The 24,772-nt window shown below is 42.2% G+C and overlaps 1 protein-coding gene across 15 annotated transcripts in view; it reads right to left on the reverse strand.

The window, feature by feature from the left end:
* celf2 (cugbp, Elav-like family member 2) overlaps nt 1–24,772 on the reverse strand; it is a 243,829-nt gene that overhangs the window by 84,753 nt on the left and 134,304 nt on the right. For 14 of the 15 annotated variants that reach the window (XM_085387809.1, XM_085387806.1, XM_085387808.1 and 11 more), the window contains one exon: nt 14,470–14,666. In XM_085387809.1, coding sequence (XP_085243935.1) covers nt 14,470–14,666 — 197 coding nt within the window. Of the gene's footprint in view, nt 1–14,469; nt 14,667–17,986; nt 18,721–24,772 lie in introns of those variants that run through there. The other variant, XM_085387810.1, reaches the window with a different exon arrangement.

Consider the following 24,772-nt stretch of genomic DNA (forward strand, 5'->3'; position numbering starts at 1 on the left):
TAATATATGAGCCATGCAGCACCATACCCTCTAAAACAGGGGTGGGGGAGTTCCAGGACTCAAGGGTCAGTGTCCTGCAGGTTTTAGATATCACCCTGGGTCAGCACACCTGAATTAAATGACTAGTTCATTACCAGGCCTCTGGAGAACTTCAAGACATGTTTAGGAGGTAATTTAGCCATTTAAATCAGCTGTTTTGGATCAAGGACACATTTAAAACCTGCAGGACACCAGCCCTTGAGGCCTGGAGTTCCCCGACCCCTGCTCTAAAAGCAGACCTTGGGAACATGACGGTGATCCGTTCAATTCATTTTTATTTACATAGCACCAAATCACAACTTGCTAAAGGTGCTTTATATTCAAAGGTAAAGACCCTCCAATAATAGGGAGAAAACCCCAATGAACGAGCACTTGACGACAGTGGGAAGGAAAAACTCCATTTTAACAGGAAGAAACCTCCGCAGGACCACGCTCAGTGAGGGGCAGTCATCTGCCGCCACTGGTTGGGGTTTAGGGGAGAAAGATGGGCCAAAAGAGTCAAAACTTTCAATGAATAATCTAAACACTCCTAAAAAAGTAAAAATAAAGGGTTTAATTGCAAAGTAATTGAAAAGGCCTGTGCAGATGCACTTTAGAGGTATACTGTAAGGGTCTCAAAACTACTTATGTGTACTGTTTTCCACCAATGTGTGGTGCCAGTTTGACCCCTGCCCTGTCCCCCCTGCCAGCCTCTCCCCACCATGCCTGCTTGTCCATGGATGACACCAGCGACTCATCTTGACCTACCTCTCCTCACCACCGAGGTGAGTCCAATCAGTCTCATAGACTGACCCAGAAAAACACAGTAAATTATCTGATGTACAAGTGTTCTCACTAGCTTCATTGTTTTTGCAAGAGGCACATAATTTTCAACTGTATATTTCCTGCATGCTGGGTAAAAAGTAGAGATTATGTGTATTCAAGGGCGAGCTTTTTAGTATTGCCTCAGTTTTGTACATTATAATTCCAATTGCACCTGTGTTCAAGCTTTGCCCCCCTGTGTGCGATTAGCAATTCCAATAACAATGTTGGAGGGTTAGCGGCTGGATGTGAATTCTGATTCCAGTGGCATTTTCTACATATCTGTATATGGGAGGGTTAGCTTTTGGTGTTAGCATTAGTGATTCTGACGGCATATAATGTGCAGGGGAGGGTTGGCTGTTAGCGCTGTGTTAGCCACGGTGTGTTGTCATTCCCACGGCGTAGCCAGGGCCTTGGAGCCATGCGGCATGTGGCAGAGCGTCCCAGGTGGTGGGCTGTCAAGATGAGGATCAAAGAGCAGAGGAGTGGACCACACACACACACACACACACACACACACACACACACACACACACACACACACACACACACACACACACAGAATCCTGCAGAAAGCCACTGAGTGTGCATATTTTAGGTGTAGGTCTGCACGTTTGCTTTTTATTTACACATAAGCATACCTGTACTACAACCACAAGCAGGTGCAGGGGCCCAGCACGAATAAGCTCTTTCCATCAATTTGTGTGCATGTGTCTTTTTTTCTGCAGAACAAACATTTACCTGAAGGCCGAGAGGGCTCTGAGCAAGGAGACACACTTTGCTTGTGTTGTCGAAAAGGGACACTTAAAACCACACACCAGAGACGTGCACGCACAAATCTGGAGCGGCAGGAAGGAATCTATTAGACGCTGGAGTGTACGTGTGCACGTAACAGAAAGAGCAAGACAGCCAGATGGGACATGGGAAAGGAGGGCAGAGCGTTTGCAAGTGAGAAGAAAAAAAAAGAGAAGAAGAAGAGGGGAGAGAAACAACCGTTGTGAGTTGAATAGAGAGCAGAGGAGGGAGATGCCTGTTCATAAATGCTTCATGGCTGCTGAAGGGGGCCTTTGACTGAGCGAAGACCCACGGCCCCCTGCCTCTGTCAACACATCTACCCCCTCCAACAACAGGTCGACCCCAACTTCTCAGCTCGAGACAGCAGAGCTGCAGAGGAGCTGAAGGGGGGGCTGAATCGGCAAGTTGAGGAGGTTTTTTTTCTCTCACTTATGCCTTCCAACGGCTTTCTCTAAAAATCAGGCACACGCGAGGCCGTGTTCTTAGAGTCTGAAAATTAAACCCGCTTTAGAGGTGACAACCTGACCTGTAATTTTACTTTCTTTGCAAATTAATTTCATAATGTTTTCTTCTTGTTCTGTAACTCTTCATTTGAATGGGAACATCCCAGTCTCCCCTCCATGCCATGAGGGTCACCTTAGCCTGAGTGCCAACTAATCTACTTAAATGACTTTCATTAGTCTGGGTTTCAGCGCTGTTTCCCAGTGGCCATGTTGGACTGTTTCTAGACTATCATTTTTTATCTTGAGCTGATGGAAATTGTTATATTTAAACACACTTACAGAAAATAAAGCACCTTATTACATCTTTAGGTTTAGACCTTTAGCTTGTCATTGGTGTGGCACCTGCTGAGTTACTGGCACTGTCATTCGTGTCCAGTGACAATTTTTTACCTTAATCATTGTCATATTTAGAAGTTAGAGTGTGTCTTTGGACTGTGGGAGCACCTGAAGAAAACCCAAACACACAAGGAGGACAAGCGCCCTGGGCAGGTTTAAACCTAGCACCTTTGTGAGGTGAGGCGACCACTGTTCCACCTGTACAAGGCAGATACAAAGTAAACTTGTCAGCGGGTATTAAATACCTTTTAATTTAACTTAAATATATGAGGAAACCCTTAAAGTCTCATTTCTTTTTGTATAACAGACTGTCTCCTCACGCTCAACCACAGAATCTATAATAAATGGTCCTAATATCTACCTTTTACTGCTCGGAACAAGCACTTACAAGTAATCACCTTTAAATCCAATAATTAGCCCTTGGGGGTACATTTGTGGAGACTGTATCTGTAGGGACAGAAACTTACTGTAGTCCAATTTCAGTGTAAAGGGTGTGCAGTTACGCCACTTTATAACTTCTATTAGTGGGGTGTCAAATATAAGGCTCGGGGGCCAGAATTAGCCTGGCACAGACTCCAAATAAAGTTTGGTCTTTAAACTGTATTTTCACAAGTCTTCCCCCATGGCTATTCATATGGGCTTCAAACAAGAATTTCAAAGTGTACAGTCTTCACATGTGGTCGTGGGGACGAGTTAGCTTGCTTTGCTAGTGTAAGCTCAGGGACAGCTTGTTAAATTCAGATAGATGCTAACTCTACGAGAATCTTCCTGTGTATCGCTCCCTTTGTGCAACTCTGAGCTTTAACACAGTCCAGGTTCAGTCCAGTCCATCAAAAAGAATAATACGATTTCACAGCACTTTAATTTAAAGCTGTGCACGGGTAACGATGGAAACATGGACTGGAAGAAAGAGCAGATTCATGAGTTTCACGTCATTGAAGGTAGTTAGCATAACAACAGCAGTGACTCCAGACATGCTCACAAAAGCATGGGACGAGTTTTATATGTACAACTTTATATTAGCCATTTATTTTAAAATTTACTCAAATCTCTATGTTCATTATTTTAAATATTTTTAAGACAGCCTTGTGGCGGAGGTTTGGTCCCTGGCTCAGTTGCAGGGGAGGGGTGAGCTCAAGGGGCAGTGCCAAGGAGGTTGGAGGCACAGCCCATATGGAAAAGATATATATAAATCTTATAAAGTTTGTATCTGTCTTGTGTGAAACTTGTATGAAAAGCATACAAGAGTGAAAACAGATATAAGATCCCTTGAAAAATTATATAATGAAACTTGTATGTTTTGGTTACTTACTAAAACAATATATATAAAAGTAATGAGAAAGTGGCCACTTTCATGAGTAAATCATATAAGTTTTTACTATTTCTTTTCCATATGGGAGGTGGAGGTCAGAGACCAGAAGAGGAGGTGTGTGTGTGAGGCCACCTGGAAAGCTGACTACGCTGGAATATTCGTGCTGATCTGAAGTGCATTGTGTGTTTCACAAATAAACTGTAAACAACTATCAGAATGCTGTGTGGGGTCCAAATTATTAACAATACAGAAGTGACCTTGTTTTGTGGCACAAACAGCATAAAACTGAATGAGTATTACAAACTGGAGAGTTTCCTTAAAGATGGAAATTAGTGAAATGTGCATGATTTCATCCAAATCCCAATGCTAGTTATTCTTCTTCTTATTATTATTATTCAGTGTAACTTTGCAGGTCAACAGAGTTGAATTCTCGAGGAGACAGAAAACTAAATTAGGAAATAAAAATAGAATATATATCTTTTTTAGCTCCAAAAAGCCAAAGTTTGATGGACACCATCCATTGCAAAGAGCTGATATATTTGTCCAATCGCCTGACCTGTAATTTTATTTAAAATAATTACAGGTCAGTTCTTTAGAATATGAACAGGTTATGTTTTTACCTCCAATTTACTTGCTTAATCCCATGGGTTAAGGTTAAAGACGTATCTTGTTGGTCCAAACCTCCAGGTTGGCACCAGCTGCTCTATTCAGCACACAAATGTGTGGGCTTGAATTACCTCAGACTGGAGAAAGAGTGGGGAAAAGGCCGGCGGTAGGGTAGGGTGAAAATAACAGAGGCAAAGCCCTGCAGTCCAGCAGAATGAAAGTATGCTTTATTAAAAGGGGAAAAAGAGACAGGTGTGGGATGTATCGCAGAGCTTCACCAAGAGCCCTTCCACCCGAGGCAGGGTTCTTACAGTGACCCACACGAATTTCTCCCCCCCATTATTCCCCTTCCCCTCTACTTTCCTTTTGACCCCTGGGGTTCTACTCAACTGCTGACCCACATTAACTATACTTTACTGCAATTACTGCTCACACAGGCCTCTGGGTGGCATGGAATACATACTCCACCTCGCTCCATTTCTTCCTCTCCTGCCCCCCTCCTCGCCGTTCCCTCGTTGCTCTCTCTGTGCAGCTGTAAAAATGCCCCTTAACGTGTATAATTTATGTGTGTCAAAGAGCCGCTGAGTGACAGCAGGGATGGGGGGAATATGACAGAGAACACATTCTGAATTTGACAGCGCAATAAGAACAGATTGTCAGATGGAAAAACAGGGAGAGGATGAGTGGATGGCTTCAAACAATGCCGCATCTCTGACGGGCATTTGGCTGATGTTCTAATCCTGTTAACGTAGGAATCGGTCCAGCTCGCAGCACTTCACAAATCTATACAATCCACTAGTTACTTTGGTGGAAAAGCACCAATGTCAATCCTCCCCCTCGCTGGCTCTCTCCCTTACTGGCTGTAAAAACAACAAGAGCACTTTCAGGAAATCAAAGCCACTTTCTGGCCGACCTCAAAGTGCTCGGAGAGGGAGGGGAAAAAAATCCAGCTCTGCAAGTTTGCTTATAACCAAGTAACTCTCTCTGTCGCTGAGGCATGCAAAAGTATAAACACAGAGATGAGCTGAGAATCCACACACACACACACACTCACATAAAATCTCCCATTAAAATCCACCTGCAGCTGTTCCCTAATTGGGCCTGGGTAGCTGGCTAAAAAAGCTAACGTTTAGTTAAGGCGATTTAATTGGCCGCTCTGCTTTAGGAAAGAATGAAATAAATCAGTCCTCCGTCTCAGGTCGGCCCCGTCTCAACTGAATCCATTAGAGCAGATAATTGTCTTGGACGGCGGAGCGTTCAGCTCTGCACGTTGCCATAGCCGAGCGAGAAGATACAGTCGGCTTGCAAAGCGGATGTCTGCCATTGGACGGGTGTGCGGGTCCCTGGACACGGCATCAGAGCAGCCCAGGCAATGAGGAAGCTGATCTGAGCAGTGATCGAAAATCAAACGCTGTAATCTGCTACATGTGTTTATCTCTGGGCTGGAAATGATTTCCAGAGGCGTTTCTGTTTTCTTTCTTCATTTTTCAATATGACACACGGGTTCATAACAAATGACGTTTAAGCGGTTTCAGACGTCCAGATCAAACATTTATCACGGCTCGGTGTCGATTTTCACGTTTCGGCACCTTTTTAGTGTCAGCCTCGTCATCCCTCGCTCACGTTTTCGGGGATTGATGTTGACGCTCCCCCCCGCCCCCCATTTTTTTAATTTGTCTTTTCAGCTACAGGTGGAATCACTTGCTCGCAGCAACTATCAGCAACACAGATTAGAAAACAGACACCGATTAAAATGAACATGTCACTGGTTATTGGTTTTGGCGAAGGCTGAGTGATTATAGTCTTTTTAATAATCCACTAGTCATATAATAAAGCTGTGGCTCTTGCTTTTTGAGAGCTGAATCAGAATTTTAAGAGAGAAATAATCACTCATGCTTCATTTTTTCCCCTTCCCTGGCATTCGCAGGTCTGACAGACAACATCGCTTTATCCAATAATAATTTCAGGCCTGTTAAAATTTAGACTCGTCTGCATTCAGTTTGCCACGACTCAAATCCCTTGTGCCTTATACCTTATTTTGATCATTCCAAAGTATTTCCAGGCCGTGTTGTGCACAGAGACCTTTGCGCAGATCAGCCACTTAATGAAGACATTAAACTTATTCTGTGCATGCATGATGTTCATGTGTGCGCGTGTGCTTGTGTCTCACTTGTATCATTAAGATAAATGACAAAGCGCATCCCCAGCCAAAAAACAGACACTCACACGCTGCAACAAACCCGTCATGGCGCTTAAGGTTGTGTTTTAGCAAAAGGACCATTTTCTGTTTACCCCTCTGGCTCTCTTTGTCTCATTCTCTCTTTATCTCTGCCTCCATCTCTCTCTCTCTCTTTCAGCACAAAATGCCAAATTGCTCCATTTCTCACCCTCTCCCTTCCTCCCCGGCTCATCCACTCATCTGGTTATTAACTCCAAACACATTAAACCAACAGTAGCGCCATGATATTCCCCAGACCATCCTAGTCAGCATAAGCACACACACACACACACACACACACACACACACACACACACACACACACACACACACACACACACACACACACAGCCTAAATGCAAGCACCTGGGTCAAACGACAAAATGGATTCTGCATGACGCACAAAAGTGACACAATTGAATGCTCTGGGACCAAACCAAGCTGCCTCTCAAATCATTTTTCTGTGATTGATTACATTTTGGCCTCTGAATAACCTAAACGGGATTAAAGAGATCGTTTAAATTATTACCAATATGTGTTTTTGAAAGCTGAAATGATATCTCTTACTTTAATGCCAAAAAGTGCTCTGAAAACGACTGAATGGTGTTTGCTCAAGGAATTTTATTTTCGTCGGGCTGAAGCAGCCTCTCATACAGCACTTAGGACCGTCATGTGATGCCAGATGATGACAATAATAAGTGTGTGTGTGTGTGGGGGGGGGGGGATTACACTGATCCACAGATATCCACTCGCTGGTTTGATGTGGAAAACTGCATTTTAGCCAGAGCTCCAAGCGCGCATTAAGTCTTGGGTTTTATCTTCAACATCCTGTAATTAATCATTAATTTATTCATAGCTGTCCCGATCCAATGTTTGCCCAAGTCTGACTGCCATCTTGGAGTAATTTCTTATAATAAACCAGCTGGTAAAATGAGAAGTAACTTCAGATTTAAGTTGTCATGCTCATTTAAACAGTCATAATTCGATTTTGGAGGTAAACTAGAAATCACATTTTTTCCCTCTATGTCAGCTGGTATGACATGTATCAGGTGACGCTGGTTATGGCTTATGTATGTAGTTGGTGCGTTGGAAAAATGAAGCCGATATTAAAGTGCCTTAAACCTACATTTTATCTGAAGGCCACCAGATGGCGATGGCTGTGATTACAAAGAGACTTCCTGTAGAAGTCTATGGAGAATGCAACTTCCTGTCTTGAGTTTATGGGCTCAGTCACTCATTTTGGGTGTATTTTGTAAATCTGTGGTATGAAACTGCACTCATTGGCTAACAACTTGTGATTGACTGGTCATTACTCAGTTTCACAGCCAGACCCGCCCCTCGTCTTCACACCAGTTTCCTTTGCAATCATGCGGTGGAAACGCTCATCTCGAGGCTTCAAAAACTAGACTTCAGAAACCAGTGGATGTCTGAATTGCTGTGTCCATCTTTTATACTGTCTAACCAACAATCCTATATTTAAAAACCAACATCCCTGATTGGTGGAGATTGGCGTTGCCATGGTAACATTTAAACCCGAGCACCCTCAGATAACCCGAAACAGTGATTGAGATCAGGAATGAAGCACTGTATCATAATCGATAACCAAGCTACACTTTAAATTATAATAATTTATTATATTTCAAAACTTTGCTAATGAAGATAATTCAATTTGATAAGGTTGGAAATCATTTGCTGTGGAATCTGGGAATTACAAAGCACTATGGGATGAGTATTTCATTAAAAGTAATTATGTAGTACATACTCTGGTACCTGTATCCTTTTATTTTCCCGTTATTTTTTGATGCCAAAAGACAAGTGTGGGATATTAGCAAGGAAAATCAGGCAGTTAAGCAGCAGTATTTCTTGTGGGACTGCACAACTTTGCAAACCTTTTATATGCAAAACTGACTAAAGTGAAAAAAACCCCCAGTGAAATCAATGGGTACTTGAATTTGACTCCTCTAAAGCTTTAATGAAGGCACATAGACGGTTAAAGAAAATAAAGCAGGAACTAATAAATCATTTTACTGCATCCCTGAGACGATGGTCACTTTTTGACCACCTAAAGACTATTAAAGACGTTTTAACTTAAACATCTAACCAGAGAACCTGTTGAAGGTTTCACAATAAAGCCTACAGTGCTTAATAACATCATAAAAAAACATATTTTAGAAACCTGCTCAAAACTTGTTTAAAACCAAAAAATGATATTGTTATTTGTTAAGGAAACAGAAAACCGAACTCGTGTTTTTATAACCAAATTGGAGTCGGCACACTGGACTTTAAATCAGCACAATATTCAAATACCGAAAGTAATTTTCTGTTCAGGAACACAAATAAATAATTTTAATTTGGCATCTTAATCAAAAATAATATTATCCTTTACTATTTTTTCAGCTTTTTGTAAAACAGTTAGTTTGAGAATTTACGGATAGCAGAAAAAAGATATTTTAGCATTAATAATATCATCAAGCATTACAGAAACATAAAAAACATAATAAATGTGTGTCATAAACCTTAAATGGTTGTGGTCTAATTAACTTGCTAAGCACTGTTTCTTTCTTTCTTATTCATATCTGAACAGACTAATCTTAATTTGACGAGGCACACTCTTGTTTTTATTCACTTTCAGACCCATGCATCCTCCATAAATTTATGAGTTGAGCATTTAATTAACAAGTTATCATGCTCTTTTCCAAATTTTCGCTGTCAATTATGTCGTCCTGTTTTCCCCTTTTTGTTGTTGTTGATGTTCTTTTTCAAACTAGCAGTTGTAGAGATGTCATCTAATGAGGGTGCAAAGAAAATCGAAAAAAGAAGGAAGCAGAAAAGTTGGGAGTTAAAGTGGTGAGCAGCGAAACTTCTCCTACGTCTCGGTGGGTCTAACAAACTCATTTAAATCCAAACTGGTATTTTACAAAGAATTGAAAAAGTGCCTCTGGGTCACCGCTGGGGCACCGGAGTGGGCTCATTTGCCCCAAATGGCGAAGATCCTTTACAAACAACACCATTGCTAATTTAAAATAAACACATTGAGGGAAGCGAGGGGCCACAGTTTCCCTGACACTGGCGAAATTTCAACAGGGAAACTGGCGAGGGTGCAATCGCAGCTCCTTCTGGCTGAGCGGGTGCAGATGAGGCCAGGCGGCTTACTTAACTATGAGAAAACAACAACAGCGCTCAGAGCCTGCGAATAACAAGGCCAGTAAGAGCCCAATCAAACGCTACATTTCCTCTTAATGCACTCCACAAAAAAGGAGACTGTTAAAAAATAAATAAATAAAAATGAGGCATATGGACAGAGATTGTCATGTTGAGTAGAAAAAAATGAAAGGCATGCTAGGTGGCTTTGCTTTCTCCCGTTGAGCGATACTTTTGACTCATCAGCCGCAAAAACAACTCATTTCAAGGGTAGTGAAGATGGAGAAGGAGATGTGAAGGAGCTGAAGGACATGAGGGGGAACTGTGGCCCCCGTCCACCCCTCAGAGATATCAGAGGGAACAAGGAGAGCGAGGAGAGGCTAGTGGGGAGAAAAGGAGTCATTTCAAGGCTAAGGACACACAAATGCAAAGCACATGACAAGTGTGTTGGTGTGCAGAAATGCGTTGATTTGGCAGAACGCTGTCTCCAGGCTTTCATAAGCTTGTATGACTCAGTCAGAATGAGAGGAAGCCAAAAACGAGGAAAATCAGAGAGAGAAGAACTAAAAACAGAGGTGAGGTGGAGGGTGTAGCTGCAGAAAGGTGGATGACATCACATCTTTTAAAAGTATACACTCAACAGGAGGACAGCTTTTGATCGCCCCGCATTTTTTACACTCATCGGAGGAACAAATGTTTCAATACAATTATATGAATAATGTGAGTTAATGAGAATACATTTTGAAATCAGCCTCAAGGTCATTAAGACACAAGAAAGAGGAAATTAATTATTTATATTATATATATATATATATATATATATATATATATATATATATGTCATAAAGTTTAAGATTTCTGATTAAAATTTACAGAATACTACAGGTTGGACAGCCAGTTACTGTAATTTCCTATGATAAATTTAGAATAGACTAGATTTTCAATAATAATTAACCAGGCGATCATTACCCAGCAAAACTCTACAAAGTTTTCAGTATGCAGAAAATTAATAGTGCACAATTACCGCATTTACCTGGTAGTTAATAGCCTTCGGAGCTTAAATCACTAATTCCTACTTAACTATTATTCAAAAAAAAAATCTGTTCTAAAAATTGCAATATGAAAATCACCCATATAAAAACAGGAGTGAGCACGAGGTGAGCATCTCTACTCAACACTGATTTGCACTCTAAATTTCCCTTGCAGCGTATAAGCAGGAACTCTCAGGACTATTTGGGGACATGGGTCTCATGCGAGTCTACCCAGGTGCATTTGCATAAAGTGCAACGTTTTATGTCATTTCGACCGACTGAATATGTTTACAAAATGCACACGTTCATGCACTGATCTGCATTTCTTTCTACCACAAACATGTAGTTCCACAAAGAGGCACTTGCAGCTGCCTGTAAAAATGAGTCAATCCTCATCATCTTCAATAATAAAATGTGACTTTAAAGAAGAAAAATAAACATTTTTAGAGCCAGACAGTAAAAAAAGTATTAAATATTTATATAAGTTGACAGTTTAAATTACATCAAGGCTTAACATCTTCATTATTTTTGCGCATGGACGATTTGACTATGGCTGCTAGCTGTTTGCTCGGCATCAAATCAGCTATTTCATAGTCAGTGAACTGGATCTCTTGTATGTGTTCATGTTTGCAACACTTTTGAAAGCCTTATTAAACTAACAATATTGCTCGTTGTACATTAATCGCTCCAAAAATGCAAAACTAATTTTGGTCAGTAAGACTTAAACGGGTGACGTCACTGTGGCAACATGAAGCACGGGAAGTATTGAAAATAATAAGCTCCACACACCAAAACCAAGAGGTCAGATCTTATTCTTATGATTTCCGTATAAATAACACTGTTATTTTCCCTGGTATTAGGTCAAATATGTTTCCTTCTCAAAGCATCCGACAAGCCAAATGAGAAGTTTTTAAATGTAATACAGAGCTTTACTTTGTAATATATCACCGCATTTCAAGACATCTATAGCAAGCATCAGCTGGCCCAGAAATGAAAACTCCTTGACTTCATTTTTCTTGCAGGAAAGTGTTTACTGGCTTTATTCACACTTCATCCCTCTTGATTCCGATCTTGTTTCAAGTGACACTTTGAAACTTCTCTTCAAAATTTGCTTTCCAGTCGGGTGGAAACGCCACCTCTCCCTTCCTGCCGTCCTCACTGCCTCTCTCTTTACTTTCCTCCCACTCTCCATGTCTCATCAGGAGTGTCATCAACCCCCACTCTGGTTGATGGCTGTTAATATGGCAACGCTATTGTCTGCCCGTTTGTGGCTGCTGTCTCTATTGTTTGCTCTCACACTTGATGAATTCATCAAAGGAAAAAGAAAAGGGAATGGGAGAAAATAGCTGCAAATCATGCAGTTTCGAACAATTGACTGTGTAAGTCTGGCAAGGCGAGTCTTTGTCTTCAAATGGTGCACGAAATACGTGTTTGCTTGTGTAATGTTGCACATGCATCACTTGTTCTGCCATTAAATAGGTGGGACGGTCCTCAACCACTGATAGTCTATGTGCCTCTGTGTGGGTAGAAGTGTACATACAGTTAAGTGTTTGTGTTTTCTGTAGGGGTATCCTACGCATTCTCATAGCAGAGCGTTAAAAAGTGACGTTTCTGTCAGAAGCTGTTGGCTTCAGATACGGACAAACTGTCCTTTGGTGTTGGAGCAGTACTTGATGCAAAGCATAGATGGCATATAAAAGATCTATAAAAGATGGATGTGACCATCTGATGTGAAGTCCTGAAGTAAAGCCCTGAGCTGAGCATTGTCGTAGTGTCCACTCTTGGTGTTTTAACACCAGATGTGACCAGCAAAGGGTCACATCTGGCTAAAATGCAATCTCATTGGCTATTGATTTGTGATCGGCAAGCCACCAGTCCATGAGAATAGCCTGGTTTATCCTTTTTAAATTAGTCATGACTTGAAAATAGCAACTCAAGCCATAACATCATCAGGGAAGTGTTTTGAGAGGTCATAGAAAAAATGAGCAGATAGTTGACTGCCCACAGATTTCTACTGACTAACCAAGTTTGTGAAATCCTGCTTTAGAGGTGTACTCAGTATTTTTTTTTGTATTATTTACTTAGAAAAAAAGGGTATTATACTCATAAATATACATAGATTACTAATTGTAATTACTAATTGTATTGTATACTAATTGTATTGTGTAATTATATCTTCCAAGAAACTGATATGTTCTCATAAATTTCTAATTAATTTTTAATTAATCCAAATTTTTAATTAAATACAAAGGAGCAGGTTTGTGGTTTGTGTTCCATGTTCTCCACCGCATTTGAATACAGTGGCCTGAAACGACATCTCCCATATGATTGGCTGGAGATCTGCCACATAAATAAAACACCTAAGGTGGAGGAGAAGAGACATTTGCTTATTTATCCCTGATATTGTTTTAATTACTTATTATCAGCAGACTAGATTTGCGACCTTCCCATCTTCGGACAGCTAACAATAGCTAATATTAAGCTTGCGTAACCTAAAAATCACGCTTTCCCTCTGATAAACTGTTTGATTTAACGCTCATATTTTGCAAGAGATTATCTGCTAAGAGTCCAAAAATGTTAGATCCACTTCAAAAAAAGTTGATCTAACGCTGGCTAAAGCAGCTAACAGAGGCTAATAGCAGCTAAAACAAGACTTACTGACAGAAAGGTTCAGTCCTCAACTTAGTTTCATTATCATCGATCAGAAGCGAGATTCTCTAACTCACTGATCTGTAATGGACTCTTTCCCAAAGTTTTACAGCCTCTTTCAGAGTAAATAGACCTGGAGATGTCACCTGACATTGTCATCTGAGGTGATCAGTAGACAAACAGCCTTTCACATATGTTATAAATTTAATGTTTCTGACCTTCTTAGGCTGACTACAGCCTGACTACAATTTACACAATGTAATGTTCAATTCTCAAGTTAAGCATGAGGGCTGTTCCCATCTTGTTTGAGCCACAAATGACCTTAGTTGGATACAGAAGCATGCTAATTTATAAGCTAATGCTAGTTAGCTTGATTAGCAAGTCTGGCTATTAAATAAAATGCAGATTTATGGCACTTCAGAGGCAGCTTCAATTTCAGACATAGAGGGTCTTCCCATCTTTCATATAGTCTGTAATGCCGAGAGCTAGCAGTGCTGCTTTAACCCTCTGAGGTCTAAGTCATCATTAATGATGACCCTAACCCTAAGCAGGTTACTTGTGATCTGGTGTGTATTAACCCTCTGATATAATCACTGATGATTGTAATTCTAACCCTATCATAATCCTAACACTATTATAACATCTTTTTGTTAATTTGTCTCTACTGAAAACATTGAAAATGATGCTTAATTGTACTCTGGTGGGTTTTAATGTGATGCCAAGGGCTCCTGAGTCATGGCACCAAGGCCAAAGGACACCTTGGGCTTATCTCTGAGACACCAGCAGCTTTGACAAAACAGGAGCACTTGACTCCCCAAGAAGAGGGACCAAAGTACCTCGATTCATTATCATAACTTAGGCTACTGTATCATTGTATTTGCATAAACGTTTGTTGATATTTTTATGATTTATTTTCTTCATCATGAGAAAGAAAGGAGAGAAACATAGGTAAGAAGGAAGAGAAACTATAGCAGACAACCATACATGAATGAATGAACACATCACCTCTAAGTACTGTGTAACCGTGTTGGTTAGTACCTTTGCTCTGTGGAGGGTTCTGGCTGCGATCTCGGAGGATGTTGATCTGGTAGACGGCTCCATACGGTTCGAATAGCTCCTTCAGCTCCTTCTCTGACCAGGAGCGTGGAATCTGGCCCACAAACATCTTGATGGCGTCCGGGTCTGGCTGGTCCGAATGCTCCAGCGCCCCGTTCATTTTTCCGGCCGTGCCGTTACTGTTGAAGAGACAAAAGGCGGGACATTAGAACATCACAGACAAACCAATATCACTAACAGCTTAAGAATCAGGGTCTCTGTGTTCATGTTATGTGATTTAAACTGGATCTACAATGCTTTTAAGCATTTTCCTAATATTTTTGATTATCGTAGGAATCTCGAACTAAAACTACACACCCGTAAACACACTTAGACACAAACAAACTTGACCTGAAGCTAAATTTGAAAACTTAAAAGCAGTTTTCACTGGCAGAACAGCGTTACCCCGCAGTTTCAATTTCAAAAGACCAAATATCCAAACCGTGCTCTGGCTTGCTCATGGAAATTTCCCTTGTGTTAAAATAAATAACCTAAAGGTTGAGTGTATCGTTTCTGCACACAGCACAATTACACGTTTCAAATTTGCTCCCCAAAATTCAGCAGAAACTAAAATTTACGCAGCAGCATAAAAATCAGTCTTTGTTGCCTTGATTTTCAGCTTCACAACTGATTTTCTCAGTCAGCCCAGTGTATTGTAACCTTGTGGGGTTTTTTTTTAAACTAGTCATCCGCACACATATATATTGGTTTTTGCATACTGCAGTATCTAATAGAGTAGACATAGAATAAAACGGCCAAGATCCTAATGGGTTAAAGTGATTTGAAAGCTTAAACATCTGTAAAAGTAGAATATCATGAATTCTGAAGCATTTCAAAGCCACTATAAGAGAAGATACTGAGCTTTCAGCAGACACACACATGAAAAAGGAGGAAATAATAAAATATCTTAAATTAGAACCTTGGAACCAATATTGTGCAAAAAATTAATTTAACTTCAAAAAATGCCCTCCCAGGTTTTCATTCATAACACTATGGAAAAGGCTCTAAAACAGCCTTTAGAAACGTCACAAGGACACTGAAACTCAGTGAGAGCCACACTAATAAAATTCTCTTGGGTGCCTTCGCAGCTCCTTACAGCGGGGCGAGACAGCTTTCAATTTAGGTTTTACAGCCTGATATCCCCGAAGCCGGCAATTTTTATATACACTGACCTGACACATCAGCAAACTGACATTTCACTGTGATGCTAAGTGTGGATTTTTGATAGCGGAGATGTAGCGATTAGTGATGGGATTTCCGGCTCTTTTTAGAGATCCGGCTCTTTCGGTTCGGCTCACTAAAAAGAGCCGGCTCTTTCGGCTCCGAACCGGCTCTTCAGGTTGTTTTGTTGCTTTAATTAATTTATTATTAACAATAATATAAAATTATGCACAAAAGGAATTACTAACGTAAAAACAAGTGGTTTTATTTATATATGTTTATATATAAATATATGCGGTGGCCCCTAGAGACAAAACACGTACAAACTCCAAAACACATTTCTAGCATGAACTGAACTTCCAAAGCAGAGCTACTAGATCACTTAAATTACACAATTGAAAGCATGTGTGTATTGTTTGTATATTTATACACAGGCACTCATATATATATTCAAATAATTTAAAAAAAAGTTCATTTACCTGTTATTACCACACACCAAATCCGGTCGTTGGTACTTGCTGGCTTGTGTAGCCACAAGATAACAAAGGCTCAACACTGCGCCCAGCATCCTGGAGCACTTCTGTTGTCTTTTGTACGTGTTTTGAGTTTTTATGTGCTTCTGAGTTTTTATATGCTTCTGAGTTTTTACGTGCTTCGGAGTTTGTACGTGTTTTTACGTGTTTTTGGAGTTTTTACGTGTTTTGGAGTTTGTACGTGTTTTGGAGTTTGTACATGCTTCAGAGTTCGTACGTGATTTGAAGTTTGTATGTGCTTTGTCTCTAGGGGCCACCGTAAATATACTTTTATTTATTCACTCCACATAAAATGTAATAAATAAATCATATAATACAAAAATCAACTATTCACATTTCAAGTTTTAACTATTTAAATTTTCAGCTTTTTCCTTTCACAAATTTAAAGTGAAAAGAACACAAAACACTGCAAACCACAACACAATTAAATATAAATTATAATATGAAAACTAAAAGAACATGCATATTCTCTGTCATATGGACCTGCATGAATAAACTTTCTCAATCCTTTATCATCTGCAACCGAAAATAGTTGTGGATGATTACTATACCTTTCTAATGTTGTTGTCCCTGCCTCTCTTTCTCTCTCTCTGGCTCTGTTCCTGTGCTACTGAGTGTAACTACCGCCCCTCCCCCCTCTGCCCAGCGTAAAGCACAAGGCTCGCGTGCAGAGTGAAGCGGAAAAAAAGTGCGAGAGAGAGGCTGAGAGAAAGAAAAAAAAAAAAAAACCCACGTGACGGCTCGCGATAAGGAGCCGGCTCGCGTCGTTCACGTCAAAGAGCCGGCTCTAAGAGCCATTTCGTTCGCGAACGACCCATCACTAGTAGCGATGGATCTATATGGGATGTCAGTAAATCCACACTGAAGGACTGAGGTGAACTCAGATTTTATTTTACAGCGCAACAGCAAAAGCAGCATACAAAGTACGTCTTTTTTTTCACTGCACTTGCCGACACAAGACCGAGCTGTAGCCGACAGAGGAGACACTCTGTGCGAATATATGTGCGCCGTGATGCATGTGTGAATGTTTGTGCGTGTTCGCACGCCTCGCTGGATGCGGGGTAAACAGCGTGCGGCGTGGTAATGCGAGGTTTTGTGTGAGGGATTAGGCTGCAGAGCCAGTACAGTAAACCTCCAGGCCGCCTCTAACAGGACACAGATGCTTACACGCCGATCGGTCTGCTTATATATCTCCACATCTGGAATGCATACGAAAATGAGTTGAAGTGCTTTCCCGCCCTTTCACTGCAGAGCAACAACACTTATCGTCACAAAACACACTCGTGGCTCCTCTCTCTGTTATTTATTTATTTAATTATGCACCAATGAAGGTGAATAACTTTCAGCACCTTTCAGCAGTAAGGCCATGACAGAGATGAGAGCGGCACCTGAGTACGCACGAGCCAAAGTGTGGCTGTGTTTTGACGATAATCACACACACATGGCTGCAAACAACCTCTTACATACACGCAAGCGCCATCAAGGCCTGTGGTCTATTGAAGACGGCTGAAAACCAGTTTAATGAAACCAAAGTCAATGGCTGTGCTGTTTTATTGCTCTTCTCTTCCTTTTGTTGTTCTCAGCAGGAGAGTGAAAAAGCATTATCTTAAGAGGCAAAAACAAAACAAAGCCAAATCCTGAGCTTGGTTAGCTGACAACGCTAATACCACCCTATAAAGCTCAGCGAGAGCGAAAGGAGAAAGAGTTGCAGGAAGGAGGGAGGGGGAAAGAGAGAGATTGAGGGAGAGGAAAGAAAACATCCAGACCTTTGAACGCGGGCCATCCATCTTTTGCAGAAAGAGCCAAGGCGCTCGGCAGAAACGCCCAATTCTTTAAAGGACATAAAGGACATGTCAAATAAAACGCCAGAAATGGAGAAGGAGTCAACGAGCCAAGCCCGTGCTAACAGTCCTCTGGGCAATAACCGCTCCTCGCTAAGCTGTCCGATAAATCGCTCGGGCCTGGGTACTGCACGAGCCCCAAGGGTGGTAGCTGACGGCAGGGGGGGGCGGCAGGGCGGCGGTGGTAGCAAGTAGCTGACTGGCCCTATCACCGGCTGATATTTAGCCACATAAACGGCGAAGACGACTGCATCGGACAAGCTGCGGTGGTCGCTGGGTTCAGACTGCAGCACATCATGCCTTCGCCCTCTGACACACACACACAAAGCTGATGTGTGTGTGAAAGCTAAAGAGCAGAAAGAGGGGGAATAGGCTGGAGACAATCCCTCATTGTTAGCTGTTTATGTGAGGCTCGTGGGGACTAAGCAAGGCCAAGGGGGGAGACGATACAATAGCCGGTGTCAGAGGATCGCCTCCCTCGTCCAGGACACTGTCCACCCTGTGCTCCTTCCACCATTCACTCTGCCTGCTAAGACAATGAATAGCTTCACACCAGCAGCCATAAGGTGTACGAATGCTCACAGAGCTGTCTTGTGTAGATTGCACGCTCCGTCTTTCCCTTAGGTGGTTGGAAGTAGGTGCCTCTGCTAACTATAAAGGAATGAGCGGCTCTTCCATCGCCCCTGTGGCCAAGACTGACAAGGTGTTATTGGAGGCAGGCAGAGCTTTATAGTGTGTGTGTGTGTGTGTGTGTGTGTGTGTGTGTGTGTGTGTGTGTGTGTGTGTGTGTGTGTGTGTGTAGATGTTTGTGAAAGTGTGTGAAGCTTAGCAGGAGAGTGTCCTGGGGCTCGGATTAAGTCGTTGAGTGGATCCACTCCTGCCATAGACTCTCCATCTCCCTCCCTCTTTCCCTCTTCTTGCTCTTCTTTTCTCTCTCCCTCCCTCTCAATTTGAGCCAATTGTTTGCCTTAATGGCTTAACTATTGCTTCCATCACTCCGGTCTCCCTGAAGCACAGGGCTGTGACTGAGGGCTGATCTACACTCACTATGTGTATGTGTGTATTAAGCCCGGCTAAAAAAAAAAGTGTCTGGGTAGGGCTTTGAAGCATGTGCTGAGGGCTGCTATTCCCTCACCTTGCACTCACATTAGACAGCAGGCTTGTTTGACCAAACTACAGCTGCATTATATTGATCATAAAACCTTATGATGGCTATTTATTTATTCATGCATCATCTTCATTATACATTCACAGCTCCTCAAACCTCCTCTCTCAGCATATTTTTGGCAAATTCAATAATTGGCTTCAGTGGTAACAGTGACATGAGAAGCGAGCTATCAAGACGTGCTTGCCAGGACTGTAGCATGTCTGAACCCAGCTTAGCTCAGATACTGAAAGATAACATTTATTTAATGTGTGTTTTTCACTTTACTTGGGCATGAATCAAAACGGAAATGCAACAGAAAAGCTGGAAATGTTTATCATCAAGCCATTCACCACTCATCCGTGTGGTTTCTCTCTTTTCAGTGCCCTCAGGTTCCAGCTGTTAACTTGTAGAACACACAGTTAACAGTCAGGTTGCAGAAAGTGACTTATTTGGACTTAAAACATCTACTTTGTGGGAGGGCTGGTTTAAGCACATTTAAAGAAGCTGTTTAGAAGCAGAATATAGTCCAAAGTATAGCCAAGAAAACAGTTAGAAGGCCTCAAGATTCCTAATAATGTTCAAGAAAGGTCATCCAATAATTTCTGGGGGTGTGGGGAACAAGCTTTTAACATGTTATTGACAAGTTAAAATCAAGTTCAGCACTCAGGCTATCTTTAGTGCTGTTATTGTCTGGAGACAAAATGTTTTTTAGCTGCTTAATGTTCCACTACATTTACCAGGTATTTGCTAAGTTAGTCTTTTAGTCATTAAGAGCTGGAAAATTGCAAGAGCTTTTCTTTTGAAAGCAGTGACCCAGATATTAACGTGATGAGAAAGATGAGACAGAACCAAAAGCTGTGGACATGTAGGGCTGCCATCGAGTACTCTAAATTCAACTATATAACTGAATACTAAGAAATTTGGAAATTCAACTGTAAAAATGAATGCATGTGTAGTTGAACGGACTCAGATGTACTGTCCTGCGCGGTCAGGAGAGAGCTGAGCCTAAAAGCGAAGCTGTGAATTTACAGATTGATCTAAGCTATGGCCATGAGCTGTAAATAGTGACCGAAAGAATTAAATTGCTGATGCAAGTAGAGGAACTGAGCTTCTGATGAAGGGTGTCTGGGCTCTCCCAGGTGAGGGTTAGGAGCTTGATCATTCGAGCTGGAACTTCTCTAAATCGACAGGAGGTAGTTGAGGTGGTTAGAGTATCTAATTAGCCTGCCTCCTTGAAGCTTCCAAAGTGAGTCGTTTTGGGCATCTCCTACCAGGAAGAGGCCCCTGGGCCAGAGTCAAGCCATGCTGAACAGATTACACCTCACTGCTGGCTTGGGAGTGTTCAGTGTACGCCTAGAAGAGTTGCAGGAGGGGATCGGGCATTGGGAGGTCTAGATGTCTCTGCTTAGGCTGCTGCCCTCTTGACCTGGACCCAGAGAAGCAGCAGAAAATTGATATATGGCTGTGAATCTAGACACAATCCATCCATCCATCCATCCATCCATCCATCCATCCATCCATCCATCCATCCATCCATCCATCCATCCATCCATCCATCCATCTTCTTCCTCTTGTCTGGGCCCCAGTCCCTGGGGGAACCTGAAAGACCTTGTAGAGACACCCTAGGACATGCCAGAACCCTTCACCCAGGATGAACCATCTCAACTGCCTCCTTTCGATGTGTCGGAGCAGCAGCTCTACTCTGACACCCCCACCCAAATGACCAAACCATCTGTAAGGGAGAGCCAAGACACCCATCATCATATCCACATCCCTCAGTTACTACTCACAGCTCGTGGCCATGACAGCTTGTGTAAACTGACAGCTTCACTTTTAGGCTCACCTCTCTCTTCACCACAGTGAACCAGTACAGCTAGGGGTCATGTTGAACCAAAGCACTGATTTTAGAAATTGTGGAGCTCTCTGGAAGTCAGGAGGGATTCAGGCAGAAAATAAACAGATTATTATATCATGAGAAACATACAATGTAGAATTAAGGTTCTTTATGACAGTCAAATCATTAACTTTCTGAGTTCTCCTATTTTTTCTCCAAACACAGTGTTGCCACACAGCAATAGACTGGCAATAAAAACCCTAAAAATATATTGCTTTGCTGTGGATTTTACAGGTAGAAGGAAAAAGGAAAACAATCTTTGCCTCCACAGATAAAGAGTAAATGGTGACAGCGATAAGCTACCTGGACTACATTAACCACCTGCTCTCCCCTCTGTTGGCCTTGTTCACAGCTGGAGTTCAGTAGGCAGCAAGATAGGAATGTGCTCCAAACAGACAGTCGGAAAGTGACGGAGGTAAAAGTAGGAGTAAAAGAGAGGGAGAGGGTGGAGGAGATGGATGCAGATGAGCCAGGTCTAGAGTAAGCACAGCAAAGAGCTCAGCGTGTGCTCTCTCAGAAACCATACACACATGCATGTACACATATCACACATGCATACACACACAGGCTCTGGTTCAGGCTGGCTGCGCTGATCCCCCTGCTGTTTTCCCCTTCTGTTTCTGCTCTAAAACACACATCCATTCTGACTCCCGTAACCCCTCAATCGGAGCACACACACATACAAGTACACACACTCCAGTGGGTTCGTGGAAAGGCCGAGCTGTCACACACTTCTTCTCATTGGCAGTGTGTTTGCAGGGTGTGCAACAGTCCCACAGGGGAACTAATCTTGCTGACAAGCAGAGTGAGAAACATCAGTTCCCCTCTTCGCCCCAGAGGGAGTGCGGGGACCAAGGTCAGCTTACTGCACATACACAAAGACACACCTACAAATATGTTAGAAAACACACACAGACATACTACCACGGGCAATCAGATCTCCTCAGATGTGCACACCTTGACAGATTCTGACATGACTTAACACAAACAGACAGAAATCGTGAAAGACGCTGAAAGGGGTACATCAAGGGCTACATGACAATTCAATAATACTACTTTCGGAAGAAATGACTCCACGATCAGTACACAGCAGGAGATAGTTTGTTTAAGACATGGACTGTCTGGGTAGAGCTGGGAAGAAGCAACAAACACGATAGAGGCTCTCTTGGGCTGCATTAAGCAGATATTTCCCGTCTCACATGCATGCTAGCAAATAATACACAGACTTTGTAGATGTGACCTGTCAAGTTAAAAAGCTTGTGTTTGATCAGATGTTTCCAGGCATTTTCTTTCTCAATTGCACCTCTATTTAAAAAAATTCCAGCTCTGCACTGTGTGTTGAAAATGTAACCCTGTATTCTTAAGTTCAATCACTACTAACTAGTTAGTTCCATCTCTTAGTGACTCCTGTTTAACTGCTAGCTGGCTGACTGGATCACAGCTTTAGACAGCATGGCTCCCAATAAAATTGGAAGTCTGAAGATTAAAAACAGACCAGGAAACCCCAGTAAAGCAGAGAGCGGATGCGTCATCCATACTTTTTTGCCAATGATGTAGTTCTATTGGCCTCAAGAGAATGTGACCTTCAGCATGCACTGGAGTGGTCAAGTTGCCTCAACCGAGTGAGGAAATTATGAATATCATATGAACATCATATGAAGATATTAAATTTACTGCAGCTGAGTCAGCTGGAATGAGAGTCTCCAAGTCTGAGGCCATGGTTCTTGTGGGTTGGTGGAAAGAAGCTGCCTCAAGCAAGTGAGTTCAAGTATCTTGGGAACTTATTAACGATTCATCAGCAGTAATGCAGGTGTTGCACAAGACTGTTGTGGTGAAAAGAGAGCTGAGGCTCACGTTGAGGTTTCCTCTGTGGTTCCGGAGACAGGGCGAAGGGCTCAGACATTCGGAGAAGTATTGGAGTGAAGCTGCTACGTGTCGAAAGAAGTCAGTTGATGTGGTTTGGGCATCTGGTTGGGATGCTTCCTGGGTGACTCTCTTTGGATGGTTTCTGCGCAGGCCTAAGCGGGTAGATCCAGAATGAGCTGGAGAGATTATACATCTTATTTACCCGGGAACACCTCTGGAACTCCTTGGAAGAAACTGGGAAGTGTGGCTGGGGAGCAGGACAAGTGGAACATCCTGCTTAGCCTCCTGCCATGTGTTTAATATATGGGGGCCCAAAGCTTGTAGATCTTTCTCTGTAGGGTTCCACAGATAATCATTAGCTCCTGAACTCTGATACCATCTAACCCATTTGAACAGTGATGCTCTATTCATGTTCTTTATATCCCTGAAAATGAAAGAGAAGTTGGCTCTGCTGAGTGCATTTTCCCCCATTGGACACACTGAGCATCAATGAGCACATCACACAGCCTTCTGCATTAAAATGAGGTGAGGAAGGCACACTTGTAAACATACTTGGAGATCCTTAGAAATATGAGATTTACAAAATCACTGCAGCCATTTAAATGTGCTCCTTTCATCAACACTCGCCCCAAGTGAACAGCGCTCATACGCACCTTGGAATTCTAACATCTGTGCATCAGTGTGCGCACACGTACGTATAACGTGCATGCAGATACGCGCACATCCAGTGAAACACACTCACAATTCACTTCATGAGCCTCAGTGTTTTCTGCAGATTAGTAACTTCACCAAACAACACAAGAGCCACATATTTTTCCCTCCAGAATCCCAGTCCGTAACTGATTTTGTCAGTGCACGGCGGATTAGTGACTCAAACTAAATGAATGGCATTCAGTGTTATTATTGGAACACTTTTAGGTTTTCTCTAAGTGACTTACAGCGAGGTAAACTGGCTCCCAGGGGCCCTGTACGAGCCAAAAGAGGGAGTGTGATATTGACTGTGATTCACTTGAACTTTACAATAAGCAATATTCCACCCACCTTGAGTACAGCACTGGGATAACAGCCACTGCTACATGTTTCATAATAAATATTTTTTATTATCAGTGTTTCTATGCAGCGGGGAGGAGGAAAGCAGCAGAAAGTGCTCGGTCTGTATGAAACTGTATGATTGCCTTTATGTGTGTGCACGCATTTTGCGGTTGCCATGGAGACGTGGCAGTACATGCGATGCAGGGAAACGATCAGATAAATGTCACAGTACCTAATGAAGCTGCACCGGTGCCCTGACGCTCAGCTAGCTCTGCGCTAACGAGCTACCGCACGCCGTCGCCGGATAATGAGGGAAGACACACATACACCTACGCTCTAACACTCACACACACACAAACGCACACTTAGACACTCACAATGTGAAGTAAACGTACTGATGCATGACACACATGGACACAAGTGAAATGTGTCTCATTCTGCTCGTTTCTCATGTCTCATATTTTCCTGCATGTATAAAACGCTGGAGGAGCCCACACTGTTTTCTTGGAATTAAAGCTCCCTTGTTGGGTGCTGCAGGTGGCAGTTCATGCGGTGTGATCTGTGGCACATAAAGCTACCTTGATATGAATACTTGAAAACAAATGACAAAGTAAAAGCTTGGCTGAAAAAATAAAACAGTTTCCCCGCAATGGAAATGCTTAAACGCTGCTAAAAAACTCATCGCTTTTGTCAGTTTTTGGCTTTGAGCCTGGCTGACAATGACATTTTTTGGTTTATGATGAGAACAGTCGAAGCAATACTTCTCCAGGCT

This window comes from Rhamphochromis longiceps, linkage group LG17 (genome assembly GCF_057381845.1).
Source record: "Rhamphochromis longiceps isolate RC_006_pf linkage group LG17, R_longiceps_female_GT1.1, whole genome shotgun sequence".
Classification (NCBI taxonomy): domain Eukaryota; kingdom Metazoa; phylum Chordata; class Actinopteri; order Cichliformes; family Cichlidae; genus Rhamphochromis; species Rhamphochromis longiceps.